Here is a 17303-nt window from a genome sequence, read left to right as displayed (position 1 = left end):
AGAATTAACCTGCATTCGTAGAGGCAGGGATTAATCCAAATAAGTCAGCATGGCTTTATTAAGGGGAGGTCATGTCTGACCAACTTGATTGAATTTTCGAAGAGGTGACAATTTGTGTCGATGAGGGAAATGCATTTAATGTAGTCTACTTGGATTTCAGCAAGGCTTTTAATCGGGTCCCAAATGGGAGACTGACAGTGGAAGGTAAAAGGCCATGGGATCCAAGGAGATTTGGCAAATTAGATCCAAATTGACTGAGTGGCAGGAAGCAGAGGGTGATAGTCGAGGGGTGTTTCTCTGATTGGAAGTCTATGTCCAGTGGGGCCCTGCAGTTGGGGTGGTAAACAGTGAGGGGGAGAGCCTTACATTACAGGGAGATATAGGTGGGCTAGTCAGATGGGTTGCTCAGTGGCAAATGGAATTCAATCTGGATAAGTGTTGAGGTGATGCCCTTGGACAGGACAAACAAGGCAAGGGAATACATGATGAGCAACAGGGCACTGAAAAGCACAAAGGATCAGCGGGATCTTGACGTACATGTACACTGGTCCCTTAAGGTAGCAGAGCAGGTAAGTACAGTGGTTAAGAAGACATTTGGTATACTTTAAAAAAAATAAAATAATATATTCAGGCATTTAAATAGACAACAAACAAAAATAGAGAAGAAGCAAAATTGCACAACATAATAAATAACCAACACCCACTCTTATTTTTATTTCGCCCCCCCGCCTTTCCGTCTGCTAAGTCAATGAACGGCTTCCACCTCTAAGCGAACCCAACGACCGACCCCCTTAAGGCAAAGTTGATTTTTTTTTTCCAACCTCAGGAATTCTGCCAGGTCACTCACCTACCCCTCTTCTTCAACCCCCCCCCCCAGCTCCTCCCTACCACTTTTGTTTAACGTCTCCCTTTAGGGCTCCCTCCCAGTCCATCACCTTGTAAACCTCGGACTCCTTCCCCACCCTGCTCCCTCCCTCGATAATACCTTTTCTTGCAGCCACAGAGGGGGTAACACAGGGAAGGAAGGCACCTATCGCCTCTCGCAATCCCGCACCTGGAAGTACCTAAAACCATTCCTCTGGGCAGCTCCTATTCCTCCTCCAGGTCCTCTAATTTCGCAAAGCTGCCCCCTATGAACAGATCCCCAAACCGCTCAATCCCCGCCTGCTGCCACTCCCGAAAGCTCGCATTCAGCCCCCTCTGGCACAAACCACATGGTTATCACAAATTGGTGCCCACAGCGAGCACCCTCCAGTCTCAAATGCTGCTGCACTGCCCCCATACCTTCAAGGCCAGCACCACCACTGGGCTCAGAGTACCTGGCAGACGAGAAGTCAACAATGCCCCTAAACGCGTTCCCCTGCAAGAATCCGCCTCTATCCGCCCCTAGACTGACCACCTCCCCCACTATCCATTTCCTGACCATAAAGATGTTAACCGCCCAGTAGTATTTCATTATATTTGGCAATGCCAACCCTACCCGCTCAAAGAAAACCGCCTTGACCCACAGGGTCTTCCCCACCCGAAACCCCCCCAAATCAACGCATTGACCTTTTTTAAAGAATAACTTCAGAACGAAGATCGGGAGGTTCTGAAATATAATCAGGAACCTTGGCAGCACCATTACATTCACTGTCTGCACCCATCCCGCTAATGATAGTGGCAGCACATCCCACCTCTTAAAATCCCCCTTCATCAGCTCCACCTACCGAGCTAAATTAAACTAATGCAGCTGTGCCCAATCCCGTGCCACCTGGATGCCCAAGTACCTGAAACTCATCTCCTCCATCTTAAATGCAGCTCCCCCAACCTCCTGTCCTGCCCTCTGGTCTCATTTGGGAACACCTCGCTCTTTCCTTATCCAGCTTGGATCCGGAGAACTGACCAAACTCCGCCAAAACCCCACCACCGATCTGCACTCCCTCAGGAAACAAAGGAACAGAAAAAGGTGCCCTCGCCCTTAATGCTCCCCAAGCACTCCTCCACCAAGCCCAACAAACCATCTTAACGGAGAAACAACTCGCCAACAACCACCAAATGGAAACACCTCCACCAAAGTTCAATGTCCTCCTTTTCTTGCCAGTCCGTTGTCTCTCAAAAATTCCGTCACCCTCTCTTGCAGACCAAAATGATATTCTCTGTTCTGGAAAGTCATCCAGAGACAGGCTGGATACATCACTCCAAACTTCACCCCCCCCCCGCCCCCATCTTCGCCAGCTCCGCGCCCAGGTCCTGGTACATCCGCAGCTCGTTCCACTCCCAGTTGCACTTCCTCATCTGCTTTGCCCGCCGCAGAATCTTCTCCTTGTCCAAGAAGCAGTGCAATCGCACCACCATTGCCCTTGGCGACTCACCTGTCTGCAGCCTCATCAGCACCCTGTGAACTCGGTCGACCTTCGGGCATCCCACGATGCGCATGTTTTGCCCGCTGTAGCGATTCTCCAGATACTCCACCTGCTCCTTCAACCTCTTTTGTATTTCCCGCATCATCCCCATCTCGGCTGCTAACGAGGCGAGCTGGTCCTTGTGTTTCCCCCCATCGCCTCCTCCATTTTATGGATCACCTGGCCCTGGGACTCCAGCCACTGCTTCACACGATCAATCCCTGTCTTGAGCAGCTCTACCACCCTGGCTAGGTCCTCCAGGGCTTTCCTTCCCTGCTGGATGAACTTCTCATTTAAGAAGTCCACCAGCTGTTCCGTTGACCACTTGGTGTGCAGAACAGGCCCTTTGCCTCTGCCATCTTGACCTGTGGCACAGAGATTCTCTTGCTCCACCAGCTCTCTTCTTGACCCACTCCTGGTCCACTCCAGCCACGCCAGAGGAGTCACGCCTTCTCCTAGCACTCCTACACCTCTTTCCATCTGAACTTCCACCTTGCGAATGGGGAAAGGACTGAAACAATCCACCTTGAGCGGGAGCTACCAAATGTGTGACCGCCACCAGAAATCCTCGGCATTTGGTATGCTTGCCTTTATTAGCCAAGGCATAAGAGCAGGTGATGCTGGAACTGTATAAAACGTTGGTTAGGCCACAGCTGGAGTATTGCTGGAATCCACAATACAAGAGGGATGTAATAGCACTGGAAAGGGTGCAGAGGAGATTAATCAGGACGTTGCCTGGGCTGGAGAGTGTTAGTTATGAAGAGAGATTGAATAGACTTGGATTGTTTTCCTTGGAGCAGAGGAGACTGAGGGGGGAGGGGGCACGATTGAGATATATAAAATTGAGGGGGTATCGATAGGGTAGACGGGAACAAAGATTTCCCTTTCGTGGTGGGGTCAATGACCAGGGGACATAAACTTAAGGTAAAGGAAAGGAAGTTTAGAGGGGCTGTGAGGAAAAACCTTTTTGCCCAGAGGGTGGTAGGAGTAGGAATTTGCTGTTTGAAAGGGTGGTGGATGCAGCGACCCTCATCATATTTAAGTATTTAGATGTGCAAGGCTATGGGTCAAGTGCTGGAAAATGGGATTAGAATGGTTAGGTGGTTGTTTTTGACCAGCGCTGATTGCTGGGTTCTTTGTGCTGTATGATTCTAATTACATTCCACCCACCCCCTCCATCCCAGAGGTTGCAAGATCTTTGTGGGTAGCTTCCTTCGAAATCGACAGCAAGTACCCTTGCCTCACCACGACCTGCAGAATCTGGAGTTCAATGGTTCGAAACCATTCCTTGAGAGACATTTGGAAGATTTCCAATTCATTTATCAACATTGCACAATTATAGGCTACTATGCCCATCATTAAACTGAATGGAAATTAAGCAAAGAATTAAGCAGCTTTGCTGTATTATTGATTAAAGCATGAAACGCAAGGTTCTTTTTAAACACAGGTTCATTTAAATTATTTTGTTATCGGTGTTAATGCTAGATATCCATCTTTCAGGTGTACCTGGTTCAATGCCATCAGCAGCCTGGGAAGGGAACTTGCGTGCCATAAAATGGAGTGATCAGAAAGACCATGATGGTTGCCACGGTAATTTATTTAAATTTAAGCTTTGAACCCTACTGCACGCAGTTTGACTATTTGGGCAAAATTTACTTTTAAATGTTATTCTCGTACTGTATTGTTGGTAATATCGCTCTGCTTCACAGTGTAACTGCATCTGTTGATTGTATTGAACACTATCTCACTTAGGGGCTGTTTAGCACAGGGCTAAATCGCTGGCTTTGACAGCAGACCAAGGCAGGCCAGCAGATAGGTTCAATTCCCGTACCAGCCTCCCCGAACAGGCGCCGGAATATGGCGACTAGGGGCTTTTCACAGTAACTTCATTGAAGCCTACTCGTGACAATAAGCGATTTTCTTTTCATTTCATTTCATTTCATTTCTTTGAGTGATGTTTTTTCCTGTTGGTTGCGTTATGGTAGTGAAAACTGTCGTTTCCTTTTGTATTGATTTGCACATGACACCTGCTTTCCTACACCTGCCTTTTATTATGAAACATATAAAAAGTAACAGGGTGAGCTATCGAGAGCTGGGTCAGAATGCTCAATAATTGCAGGAAATTCTAGTGTAGTTTCTGATCAGACATGGGAAACAATGGCCTAGTGGTAGTCACTGGACAAGAAAGGGCCCAGGTTAATAATATTCTGGAGCCAAAGATTTAACTTCCATTATGGCAGATGGTGGAGTTTAAATTCAATTAAGTCTTAAAGTCCAGTCTTTACATTGAGGGTACCCTTCATTATGTTGTGTGGTACTAGCACCCAGCCGGGGGGCCGGTTTAGCTCAATTGGCTGCACAGTGGATGCAGAACAAGGCCAACTTGAAGTGTGGATTCAATTCCTGTACTGGCTGAGGTTATTCATGAAGGCCCCACCTTCTCAACCTTGCCCCTCGCCTGAGAAGCAGTGATCCGCAGGTCAAATCACCGCAGGTCAAATCACCGCAGGTCAGCTCTCCTCCTCAACTAGGAATGCAGCCTGTGGTCATCTGGGACTATGGCTACTTTACCATGCCACAGCACTAAATTGGATAGATTTCGAACAGATTTAGCAACTCTACACTGGGTGTCTATAAAGCACTGTAGGCAAAGAGCGGCAGGATTGTATTCAACCAAAATCTATAACCTCATGGCCTGGCATATCCCCCACTATTACATTCCAAACAGAGGGTTCATCGACAGTGCTGTCAAACAGCACTTATTTAATAATAACGTGCTCAGTTTGGGTTATGCTGGGGCCACTCAGCTCCTGATTTCATTACAGCCTGGACAACATGGACAAAGAGCTGTAATCGAGGTGAGCTGGAAGTAACTGCACTTGACGTCAAGGCAGCGTTGAGTGTAGGAGCAAGGAACCCCAGCAAAACTGGAGTCAATGGGAATCGGGGGGGGGGGGGGGGGTGGGGGGGGGGGGGGGGGGAACTCTCTGCTGGTCAGAGTTAATGCTAGCAAAACGAAAGATGATTGTAGTTGATGGATGTCAATCATCTCCGTATCAGGACATTACTACTGCAGCTCCTCCAGGTAGTGTCCTAGGCCCAACCACCTTTGCTGCTTCATCATATGGAGGGGATGTTCGCTGATGACTGCACAGTGGCAGCAGTATGTGTCATCTACAAGCAACTGCTGTGACTCCCCAAATCTCCTTCAATAGAACCTTCCAAATGTGTGACTTGTACTGCAGGATAAGGGCAGCATACTCTGAGAACACCATTCCCCCCTCCCCCCAGCCACAAACCATCCAGACTTGGAACTATATCACCCACCCTTCATTGTGGCTAGGTCAAAATCCAGGAACTCCCATCCTAAAAGCACTGTAGGTGTATCTATGCCACATGGACTACAGTGATTTAAGAAAGCCGCTCACAACTTGCTCAAGAACAGTTAGAATCATAAGACTTTACAGTGTAGAAGAAGGTCATTCAGCCCATCCAGTTTGCACCGGCCCTTGGAAAGAGCCGCCTACTTAAGGTCACACCTGCTCCCTATTCCCATAACCCCACCTAAACTTTTGGACACTAAGGCCAATTTATCATGGCCAACCCTCCTAACCTGCACATCTTTGGAGTTTGGGAGGAAACCGGAGCACCCGGAGGAAACCCACGCAGACACTGTTTGTGTGTAGTTTGCACTTTTTCCCAGTTACCCGAGGTCGGAATTGAACCCAGGTCGCTGGAGCTGAGGCAACAGTGCTAACCATTGTGCCATCCTGCCCCACCAGTTAAGGATGGTCAATAAATGTTGGCCTAGCTGGCAGCGCACGCATCCCAAGAATTACTCCGTTCTTTAAAAAAAAATCTGTGTGGATGTATGCCTAAGTTTTTCCTACTTCTGTTGGCATTATATTTTCAGTCAGGCTGTTAAACATTTGGCATTGAGGCCAGAATTTTTCATTTGTGAAATCAAATGTTCCCACAAACAGGACTGAATAGCGTGCATTTCGCACTTCCGTTCGGGACGCTATTTGGTAAGTGAGTCAGGAAATGCAAATTGGCCAGCACTCTGCCGGTGTGAATTGAGCGGAATTCCTGGCCTAGTGGGCAGTACTGTAACCGCTGGGGCCAAAATTAGCGGTAAAGAGCCCGATAGCTGAAGCTGTTTTTAAGTGCGCCACTTATACTTGTCATAGTCACAAAGATGGGAAGACCTGACCAGCCCCCCCCCCCCCCCCCCCCCCCCCAAAGCTTTGGGAATCTGAGATGGACCTGTGAGGAGAGGGACACTCTCTTCTCCATGGTGGGACACCGACTCGAGCCTGCCCTGATCTGATATGATGATCCTCAACTCCAATTCGTCACCATATCCCTTAATTCCGTTTTGATTTAAAAATCTATCTCTGCCTTGAACATAAATAATGACCCAGCCTCTTCAGCCCTTTGAGAGAGAATTCCACCGATTCACTACCCTCTGAGAATAAATTCCTCCATCTCTGAGTTAAATGGGTGACTCCTTACTCTGTGAGACTATACCCTCTGGTCCTAGACTCACCCATAAGGAGAAAACCTTCCCCGGATCCTGTCAAGCTGCCTGAGAATCCAATATGTCTCCATAAGGTCGCCTCTCATTCTTCTAAACTCCAGTGAGTACAGGCCCAACCAACTCAACCGCTCCTCGTAAGACGATCCCTCCATACCTGTGATCGACCTCATGCTGATCAAAAAGGATGATAAATGGCCCAGATGTTTGAGCTTTGCAGATTTAGCTGTTTTCCCATATTGTTATAACTAGTTGGGGCAGCAGGGTAGCATGGTGGTTAGCATAAATGCTTCACAGCTCCAGGGTCCCAGGTTCGATTCCCGGCTGGGTCACTGTCTGTGTGGAGTCTGCACGTCCTCCCCTTGTGTGCGTGGGTTTCCACCGGGTGCTCCGGTTTCCTCCCACAGTCCAAAGATGTGCGGGTTAGGTGGATTGGCCATGCTAAATTGCCCGTAGTGTCCTAATAAAAGTAAGGTTAAGGGGGGGGGTTGTTGGGTTACGGGTATAGTGTGGATACGTGGGTTTGAGTAGGGTGATCATGGCTCGGCACAACATTGAGGGCCGAAGGGCCTGTTCTGTGCTGTACTGTTCTATGTTCTAGTCCCCAGTCTCACATCTTCCTAAGCATGAATCTGACTGGTGTTGCAGAATCAGCCCAGGCCCAATGGCCAGTGCTACTTTAAACTTATTAAACTTGCTTAACCGACCCAGGCTAAAGTATAATCATTTTATTAGTGTCACAAGTAGGCGTGCATCAACACTGCAGTGAAGTTACTGTGAAAATCCCCTAGTCGCCACACTATGTTGCCTGTTCGGTACACCGAGGGAGAACTCACCAGTTCATCTAACAAGCACATCTTTCGGGACTTGTGGGAGGAAACCAGAGCACCCGGAGGAAACGCACACAAACACCGTGAGAACCTGCAGACAGTGACCCAAACCAGTAATCAAACTATGTCCCTGGTGCTGTGAAGCTTGATTTCTCATTATAATGTAGTATGTTTTGGTGGGTTTCGGGGTAGTCTGCTTGGCTCCTTCCTAGTTCAATGCATACTTATACAAACACTTAATTCAGCCACTGGTTTCTACTTTTTAATATTTACTTTTCTAATGTAGTTTTTGATTGATCAATACATCAATTCGATTCCCGGCTGGGTCACTGTCTGTGCGGAGTCTGCACGTCCTCCCCGTGTGTGCGTGGGTTTCCTCCGGGCATTCCGGTTTCCTCCCACAGTCCAAAGATGTGCGGGTTAGGTGGATTGGCCATGCTAAATTGCCCGTAGTGTCCTTAAAAGTAAGGTTAAGGGGGGTGTTGTTGGGTTACGGGTATAGGGTGGATACGTGGGTTTGAGTAGGGTGATCATTGCTCGGCACAACATCGAGGGCCGAAGGGCCTGTTCTGTGCTGTACTGTTCTATGTTCTAATACATCTTGTACGCATATGTGATGTTTTTTCATTATCGTCCCTGATTTCGAATTGCATTACGTTTTCAGGATCTGTAAGCTCTGTTCACCATAGCAATTGTGCAATAATTATTACAAACTACTCCAGGCTTGTGGAAAACATCTCTCAAGATACTGATTTCTGGTTACAGAGTTAATGATGAACCGTTCCAATCCTGTTCCATGATCTAGAGAATGCACTGAATTTCTGTAAAGCGTAGCATAGCTTGGCTGATTTTAAACCTGACAAAGTAAGGAAGTATGAAGATGGGAAATCAGGATGAAGAGATTGAGAAAATGTGACTTGTCTTCTCCAGAAGCATAACCCCATTGAGGTTTTAGGGGCCCATTTCTAGAATATGGAGAGAGGGACATAACCCAAATCAAAAAGTACATCAGTTAGATTAGGAGGGTAGTTGGAGGAGTGGAAGGTAAGAAGAGCACTTGACCATGGTACTGTTTGCACCAATGCTGTGTCATTTATTAGTAATTAAAGTAACCAACTCCACTAATAAATACAATTGAATGAGGATTTGTCCGTATGTCTTTCATTGCATTTGAGAATTGTAATCTGCCGATCAAAATGACTAAGCTTTTCTTTAAGCCACCCCCTTTTTTCTTTCAAAGCACAATATTGTTGGTTTTGTTACTAGTGACACTGTGATCAGGGCAGCGTTAAACAATTCTAGTCCCCGGACTGATTAAAGTTTCAGTAATCTGAGGTGCATTCTATTCGTCTCCTCCCTGGACTAACCCAAGTAAGCGGCAACAATCACAGGATGTTCTCCATGACGCCCTGGAAGCCTAACATGTTGCTAAGGATACACCAAACGGGAGCTGGGTAAGCCCCTTGTGCGTGTTAACCATGACATACTTCCATGAAGATTTATCAAGTTCCAGCTGTAGATGTGAATGTACAGCCACCGGCCAATGTTGTATATAAATCTCTGTGCGGTAAAGGGTGAGGTTAAATGCACATAGGCGTATCTATGAATAACTGTACATAGTTGCACCAATGTATATATTTGTATATAGCAGCACCAGTGTACATAGCCACTGATCAATACATGTAATAATGGGAGAGTCCCATCTCTCCTTAGCTTCACAGTAACATAGACATAATTGTTTGTACATAGAATTGCATGGTTACCATCCGGTGTGTCAAGTATGAGGGACTACAGCACTGAGGACCCGAGTTTGAATCCCGGCCCTGGGTCACTGTCCGTGTGGAGTTTGCACATTCATAGAAATTACAGTGCAGAAGGAGGTCATTCGGCCCATCGAGTCTGCACCGGCTCTTTGAAACAGCACCCTACCGAAGCCCACACCTCCACCCTATCCCCATAATCCAGTAACCCCACCCACCACTAAGGGTAATTTTGGACACTACGGGCAATTTATCATGACCAATCCACCTAACCTGCACATCTTTGGACTGTGGGAGGAAACCGGAGCACCCGGAGGAAACCCATGCACACACGGGGAGAACACACTGTGTAGACTCCACACAGACAGTGATCCAAGCCGGGTATCAAACCTGGGACCCTGGATCTGTGAAGCAATTGTGCTAATCACTATGCTAGTGTGCTGCCCCAAATTCTCCCCATGTCTGCATGCGTTTCACCCCCACAACCCAAAGATATGCAGGTTAGGTGGATTGGCCACGCTAAATTGCCCCCCTAATTGGAAAAAAAAACCAATTGGGTACTCTACATTTTTTTAAAAAGGAAGAATACTTATTGCAATCACATCTTGTTCTGTGTGTGCCTTCATAATCAGGGGGCGCCATAGAACACAACAAAGGGTAATAGTCTAATCTTGCAGCCATGTTCACTGTCCTTAGTTCTGTTCACTGTCCTTTACATTTCTGCAGAGGTGGACTATTGTATCTGGCTTCATTACGGGGACCACCGGCGCTGCCCATTCCCAAAATTTCTAAACACCGAAGTTCGGTCTCTCCCTTTTCCACTATAGCATAGGGAACCAGGTGGGCACAAAAACATGGGGCTGGGCTTCATGATCTCAGATCCACCTGGATTTTGGGCAGGTCCCTTTAATGGTACACAAGTTGGACTGGAAAACCTCCAGAAATTTGCTCAGTGGTGCACACAGGCCGCCAGATCCCACTTGGAGGATATGCTCTCAATCCAACTGTAGCCAATCGCGGCCCAACAGGCAAGGGATGTTTCCTTGCACAACAATGAGGGAAGATGCACTGAATGGCACCCATAAACCACCAGAGTATGTGTGTGGAACCCATGATTTGTAGCCGTTCCCCTGTATAAAAGTGGTCAAACGAGCCACCGTGTTAGCTAAAGACAAAGTAAGCTCTCCTTGTTTGATCAGATCAAAAGTGTCCTGTACCACCACAGAAAAGGCTGTTCCCGTATCCAGCTCCATTTCGAGAAATGATCATTCACTTGTATCAGAACACGAATAGGGACCACGTGGGGCGCTGCCAAACAGTTCCGTTTCATCTCTGCCTCATCCTTTGCCTCTTCAAGGTCATCCTGATGCAAGGTCCAGCCCTGGGCTGATGTCTACCTCGACCAGGGTGCCTGGAGCACTGGCCCTCCTGCCTGCGGGTACACCTAGACCGGTGTCCCGTGCCTCACAAGGCCGGAATTGCCTATAGCCGAGACCGGGGACGTTGCACATCTCGGAGGCCAGAGTCGCAGAAACATTCGGTCTGGGTCATGGGGATACTATGGGAGGGATGAACGTTTTGGGGCGTCCATCTCCTCTGGGTGATTTATCCACCTTCAGACCTTACACCAGCACCTTCTCCTTCGTGATGGCCACCACACTCTACTCTTTTCCCCCACACCCACCCTGACTCTGTTCTGTTCTGCCACTGGTGTCTTCCACTGTGAAGACTGATCACAGAGCATATTGAGCAAAACCGTTCAAAACTCTCAAAACTTGGCTATCTTCAGCCGAGTGACGGACTCGGCAGTGGACCTCTCCGCTGTACTAAACCAGTATCGTTGAACGATTATCAATGGAGTTGGGTTAAATAGTGTCATGAGTTAGTTGAGTGATTTGCGTATCTGGTGTCTTCAAGTACGTGACACTCCAGATTACCCCGAATGTATGCGGTCCACAGGCCAACAATAGTATGACCATCTGGGGCTCGTTCAACGGACGGTGCGGTGGTGAGCACTCCAGCGACCCGAGGTCAATTCTGGCCTCGGATGACTGTCTGTGTGGAGTTTGCACTTCCTCCCCGTGTCTGCGTGGGTTTCCTCGAGGTGCTCTGATATCCCCCCACGGCCCAAAAGATGTGCAGATTAGGTAAATTGCCCCTTTATTTCCAAAAGGTTAGGTGAGGTAACTGGGCTACAGAGATAGGGATGAGGCATGGGCTGAAATGGGGTGCTCTTTCCAACAGCTGATGAAGACTCGATGGGCCAAATGGCCTCCTGCACTGGAAATTCTATGATTCTATATTGTTGGCCTGGAAGAAATAATGCATGAGTTCATCATATTGGTTCCAGTCATCGATGTCAAATGCATCTTGCTGCCCAAACAGAGGCATGGTGAATCAATAAAAACCAAACATGGGTCCAGAAAATCAGGGAAATCAGGGAGGTGGCTCAATTGAGTAGGTCACAGTGTCCACAGTGAACAAGTTTACTTGTTGCCAGTTTAATAAGGACACTGGCAGTAATTGATGTACCCCGCCCCTAGTAGGGGATCTCATACTCCACAAGGAGCATGGGAAAGACCTGGGGTGGGATACTCCGCGGCGGGATTCTCTGTGTTTCTGGTGCCTGGGGGTTTCCCGACGGCGTGGAGCTGCCCCATAGTGGGAAACCCCATTGACCGGGCGGTGTAACAGAGAATCCCGCTGGCGGGTCGAGGCAGAAATGTGGCGGGGCAGAGGATCCAGCCCCAGAATTCCCATCCTGTAGGTCCTGTGCAGCATATTATCATAGAATTAATAGTGCAACAGGAGGCCAATCGGCCCATCGAGTCTGCACCGGCCCTTGGAAAAAACACCCTACCTAAGCCCATCCTATCCCAGTAACCCAACCTAACCATTTTGGACACTTGAGGGCAAATTAGCATGGCCAATCCACCTAACCTGCACATCTTTGGACTATGGGAGGAAACCCACGCAGACACTGGGAGAACGTGCAGACTCCTCACGGACAGTCACCCAAGCCGTGAATCGAACCTGGGACCCTGGAGCTGTGAAGCAACTAGGCTAATCATTGTGCTACCGTGGTGCCCTAATGTCAAATGCCCTAATGTTATGGGTGGGTTTACCCCTCAACTCTCCCACTGGTTTACATTCCAGTTTTGAGGTTAATCTTGTAACATTTTCAGGTCTATAACCATTCATAAGTACTATCACCTTAAGACCTTTCGTACAACATCTTGACATATTCCTCACCCAGCCCAAATCTCCGCAATGTGTAAATTAAGTACTTCCTCTCCACTCTTATCAAAAGCTTTCTTTTGCATCCAAGGATATCACTAACCCATCCAACACCCACTTCTGGAAAAATTGGATTACGTTCAGCAGCCTCCTGGCACTATTACTGGAAAACGAACCCTTTATGAACCCAGTCTGGACCTCCCAGATGATCATCGAGAGAATTCCCTCCAACTGATGTGTAACGCCTTAGACAGCACTTTTGAATCAACAATCAAAAGTGACAGTGGCCTATGGGAGGCATTCATCCAGATACTTGCCTGCCTTCAAAATTAGTGAAATAGTCACTTCCCAGAGCATTGGTGGTAGCAGACCTGTCTCGAAAGAATGGTAGAACATTCCAAATAATGGATCAGTTCACAAGTCCTTAAATTCCCTGTAAACGTCATCCCCAAAACTATCTGGCGCAGGGGTCTTGCCACCTCACTTTTAGAAATAGGTGCATTAAGGACTGATCGTTGATCCTCTGAAGCCACAGGTAGCTTGAGGGAAGAGATTAGGTGCTCCATACATATCAACACATCTCCAGACTGGCCTGACATGTACAGTTCATCTTAAAAATCCCTAATTGCCCTATTAATGTCTTTGGTTTTAATTAATCTACTAGAATTGACACAGAGCAGGATAGCCCGAGAAACAGCCTTCTTCTTGGTCAAAATAGCAAAGTATCTGCTTGGCTTGTTCCCAGATTCGAACAGTCTTTGCTTCACCATTTTAAAACTCCTCTCGACCTGCTGGGTCAGCAAGGAATCGAGTGCCTCCTGAGCTGCAACCTTCCAACAACTACTGGCGAGGATTTCTCCCAAGTTGCTCCTCTTCAGCTAATTTGGCCTCCAATTAATCTTTCAAAAAATAATCTTTATTGTCACAAGTAGGCTTACATTAACACTGCAATGGAAGTTACTGTGAAAAGCCCCTAGTCGGCGCCTGTTTGGGTATACGGAGAGAGAATTCAGAATGTCCAAATTACCTAACGAGCACGTCTTTCAGGACTTGTGGGAGGAAATCTAGCACCCGGAGGAAACCCACGCAGACAAGTGGAGAACGTGCTGTCTCCACTCAGACAGTGACCCAAACCGGGAATCAAACCTGGGACCCTGGCGTTGTGAAGCAACAGTGCTAGCTACTGTGCCACCCAATTGATGCTGCCTTTCCAGCATTTGATGCCTTTTGTTCACTGTAGTAAATAACCAATCCCCCCTAGCATATAAGCCTTAAAGGTCTCTTGCAAAATAGAGGAGATCACATCAGGAAGGGAATTGACTTGAGAAAAGAGCTCAAACTCCTCCTTACAGTAAAGAATTTATCCCGAAGGAGGGATGCATCAAAATGCCATGACTTAGATTGGGGTGGATCAAGAACTCACTGAAGACAGGAGAATGATCAGGCAACATGATGCTACTCATATAACAGTAAGATAGCAGATGTAGGATTGCTCTAGGCACAAAGAAGTAGTCCATTATAGTCTGACATTGAGTGGTTGAGGAAAATGTAAATCCCTCATCTCTGAGATGTAAAGTCCTCCACAGTCTAGGTATCCCACCACCTTGCATACTGACGCCAATGGCCTTGGCTGTAGGGTGGGGGGATTTCTGGTTACTGGGAGCTTGTCCATCAAGGGATTCAAATGACAAGTAACGTCCCTGCCCATGAAAGGATTGGTTGAAGCCAGTTCTGCAAAGTCCATGAAGACTTTAATACCAAACTCCGGGGAGTGATTAGGAGGGCAATTCCCATTCATTATCCAGGCAAATTCTCCATATACGAGCCCCTTAATCACATTTTAAAAAAAATGTAAGTGCCCAATTCTTTGCTTTTCCAATTAAGGGACCATTTGGTGTGGCCAGTCCACCTACCTTGCACATCTTTATTGTGGGGGTGAGACCCACACACACACTGGGAGAATGTGCAAACTCCACATGGACAGTGGGCTGGGATCGCACTGGGTCCTCGACACCGTGAGGCAGCAGTGCTAACCACTGCGCCGTCATGCCGCCCTCCCTTAATCACATTTTTACACCTCTTTTACTTCACACAATTTTCCACCTTAAAAGAAACATTTTTATTGCCAAAATTACTACTCCCCTGCAAACAAAACAAAAAACCTGCCCCACCTAATAGCTCTTTAACTTTAAGTGCTCCTTCTGTAACTAAGGCTATACCCATTTTCTCTTTCCTTTTAATGGGATGATACGTTCCAGGAACATAATTTAAAATTAGCTACCGCCATTGTACAGCCCACCCGAAGACGAATAGGAAAGCAATTTCCTGCCACATTGGGCTGCACCAAAATACAACCCCAATACCTCCCCCCTCTTGAACTGCACCAGAGGCAACGGAATATCCATAAAACATTATTTTCTTGGATTAAAAAACCTGGCCGGGATTCTCCGAGCCCATGCCGGCTCGGAGAATAGGAGTTGACGCTGTGACGGCCCGCGACGCCGGGACGTGATTCTCCAGCGACCGGAGAATCGGTGCCAGTCGCGCATGCGGTCAACGTGCCGCGGGTCGGGGGCTGTTGTAAGTGCCCCCCGCGGCGATTCTCTGTGGTCGACCGGCTGAGTTCCCACCGGCATGGTTCACTTATGGTTCCACCCGGCGGGAGCTCGGCATCACGGCTGCGGTGGCCATCCTAGGGGAAGTGCGGCCTCCACGACGGCCAGGCCTGCGATCAGGGGCCACCGTTTGGCGGAATCTAGTGGGGGGGCCTACCTTCTTCCGTGCCGGTCCGCTGTGTGGCTACGCCATGTTGCGCAGCGCCGGCGCACATGCGCGGACCCGCGGCCGGCCGCCGAGCAGTGCAGGGCCGTGGACTGCAGCTGGAGCAGCGCGGAGCACTCTGGCTCCATGCTGGCCCCCTGTGAGCAACATAATCACTAGGCCAAGAGGCCCTTCGACGTCGGCGTGAAACACTCCGGTATTTACTCCGGGGTCAACACTTAGTCGTGTTTTAGAGAATCCCAGCCCCTGTCTTTAACATGGGAGGATTCAGTCAACATCTCACAACCCGCAACACAACATAAGTACATAACATCCCGACCTCAATAGTTCCAAGGGGATATTTATCGACGTAAGTGAGTAACCCTACAGCCATACCATCACTACCATCAGGAGCCATACATCTCAAAAGAGGGAAGAAAAGAGCCAACAAGGGAATGAGCTCCAAATGTCCCTCCCACATTTTCCCAGCACTCAATTCTATCATGATTAAAGAAAGGATATAATACAACCAGTATTACCATCAAAGATATGGATTAGAAGAGGAGATGAATAATTAACACACAGTAACGTTGCCATGAATAAAAGTCTCTTGAGATTCTTAAGACTAACGCATTCAATTATAGCATTCAAATGTCATCACTTCTCAATAAACTGGATACATGACCAGATAATAAAACAATATAGCAGGGAGAATGTCCAAATCAATTGCAGATTGTCAGTCCAAGTCCTCGCTTTCTATGAACTTTACGAGGCCAAGGCACTAACCGGATTATCGAAAGACTTTAACCGGGTAGTTGGATGTCACCTCGGGCTCGCAGGATAAAGCTGGGTGTAATTCACTCCAGCTGCTTTGAGCTATTTCCTAACTTCCTCGACGCCTCTACACTTCAGCTGTGTCGCCGCTGAGAAGCCCTGGTGAAAAAGAGATCCTCGATCCTCGTGGTGCCAGGTCCAGCCACGCCTTGCCGCATCCCGAATTTTCTGCTGATCGCTGAAGTTAGGAAAGTGAATAATTGCAGGCCTGCGACGTTCATAGAATTTACAGTGCCGAAGGAGGCCATTCGGCCCATCGAGTCTGCACCGGCTCTTGGGAAAGAGCACCCTACCCAAGGTCAACACCTCCCCCTATCCCAATGACCCAGTAACCCCACCCAACACTAAGGGCAATTTTGGACACTAAGGGCAATTTACCATGGCCAATCCACCTAACCTGCACATCTTTGGACTGTGGGAGGAAACCGGAGCACCCGGAGGAAACCCACGCACACACTGGGAGGATGTGCAGACTCTGCACAGACAGTGACCCAAGCCGGAATCGAACCTGGGACCCTGGAGCTGTGAAGCCATTGTGCTATCCACAATGCTACCGTGCTGCCCAAGGCCTCCCGAGACCTCAAAGACAGGACACGGTGTGCCCTTTCCAATTTGAAACGCCCAGCCTTCACATCCAGCTTAAGGAAAAGTGGTAGCCAGCTCTCAAAAAAACTTAACAGAAGTCTTGCTGTCAACTCCTTCTTGCAGACCGGCGACCCAGGCATTCTTTCTCTGGCCTTGGTTCTCCAAACCCTCCAGGATTTTCGGCATGCCACACAGCTGGTTTTCCAAAGATTGCGCAGAGGAAGCAACATTTTCGACGCTCAGGATTCTTTCCTCCGTTTCATCAAACACTTTATTAGTATTCTGCAGTTGGCCTCATGAGCGCTTAGATTCTGTGTCAATACGCCGAGTCTGTCATCAAGTACTCTGATATTGGTGATAATGTTCGCAGTTGTCA

General features: G+C 48.1%; 1 protein-coding gene across 1 annotated transcript in view; it reads left to right on the top strand.

Annotated features, from left to right (window-relative positions):
• LOC119965958 (N-acetyllactosaminide beta-1,6-N-acetylglucosaminyl-transferase-like) overlaps positions 1-17303 on the top strand; it is a 55169-nt gene that overhangs the window by 10384 nt on the left and 27482 nt on the right. The window contains exon 2 of the mRNA XM_038796997.1: positions 3885-3974. Within this exon, the coding sequence (XP_038652925.1) occupies positions 3885-3974 (90 nt within the window). The remainder of the gene's footprint in view (positions 1-3884; positions 3975-17303) is intronic.

Source organism: Scyliorhinus canicula, chromosome 5 (genome assembly GCF_902713615.1).
Source record: "Scyliorhinus canicula chromosome 5, sScyCan1.1, whole genome shotgun sequence".
Classification (NCBI taxonomy): domain Eukaryota; kingdom Metazoa; phylum Chordata; class Chondrichthyes; order Carcharhiniformes; family Scyliorhinidae; genus Scyliorhinus; species Scyliorhinus canicula.
Note: the sequence above shows the minus strand (reverse complement) of the source record. Positions and strands in the feature narration are given on the sequence as shown.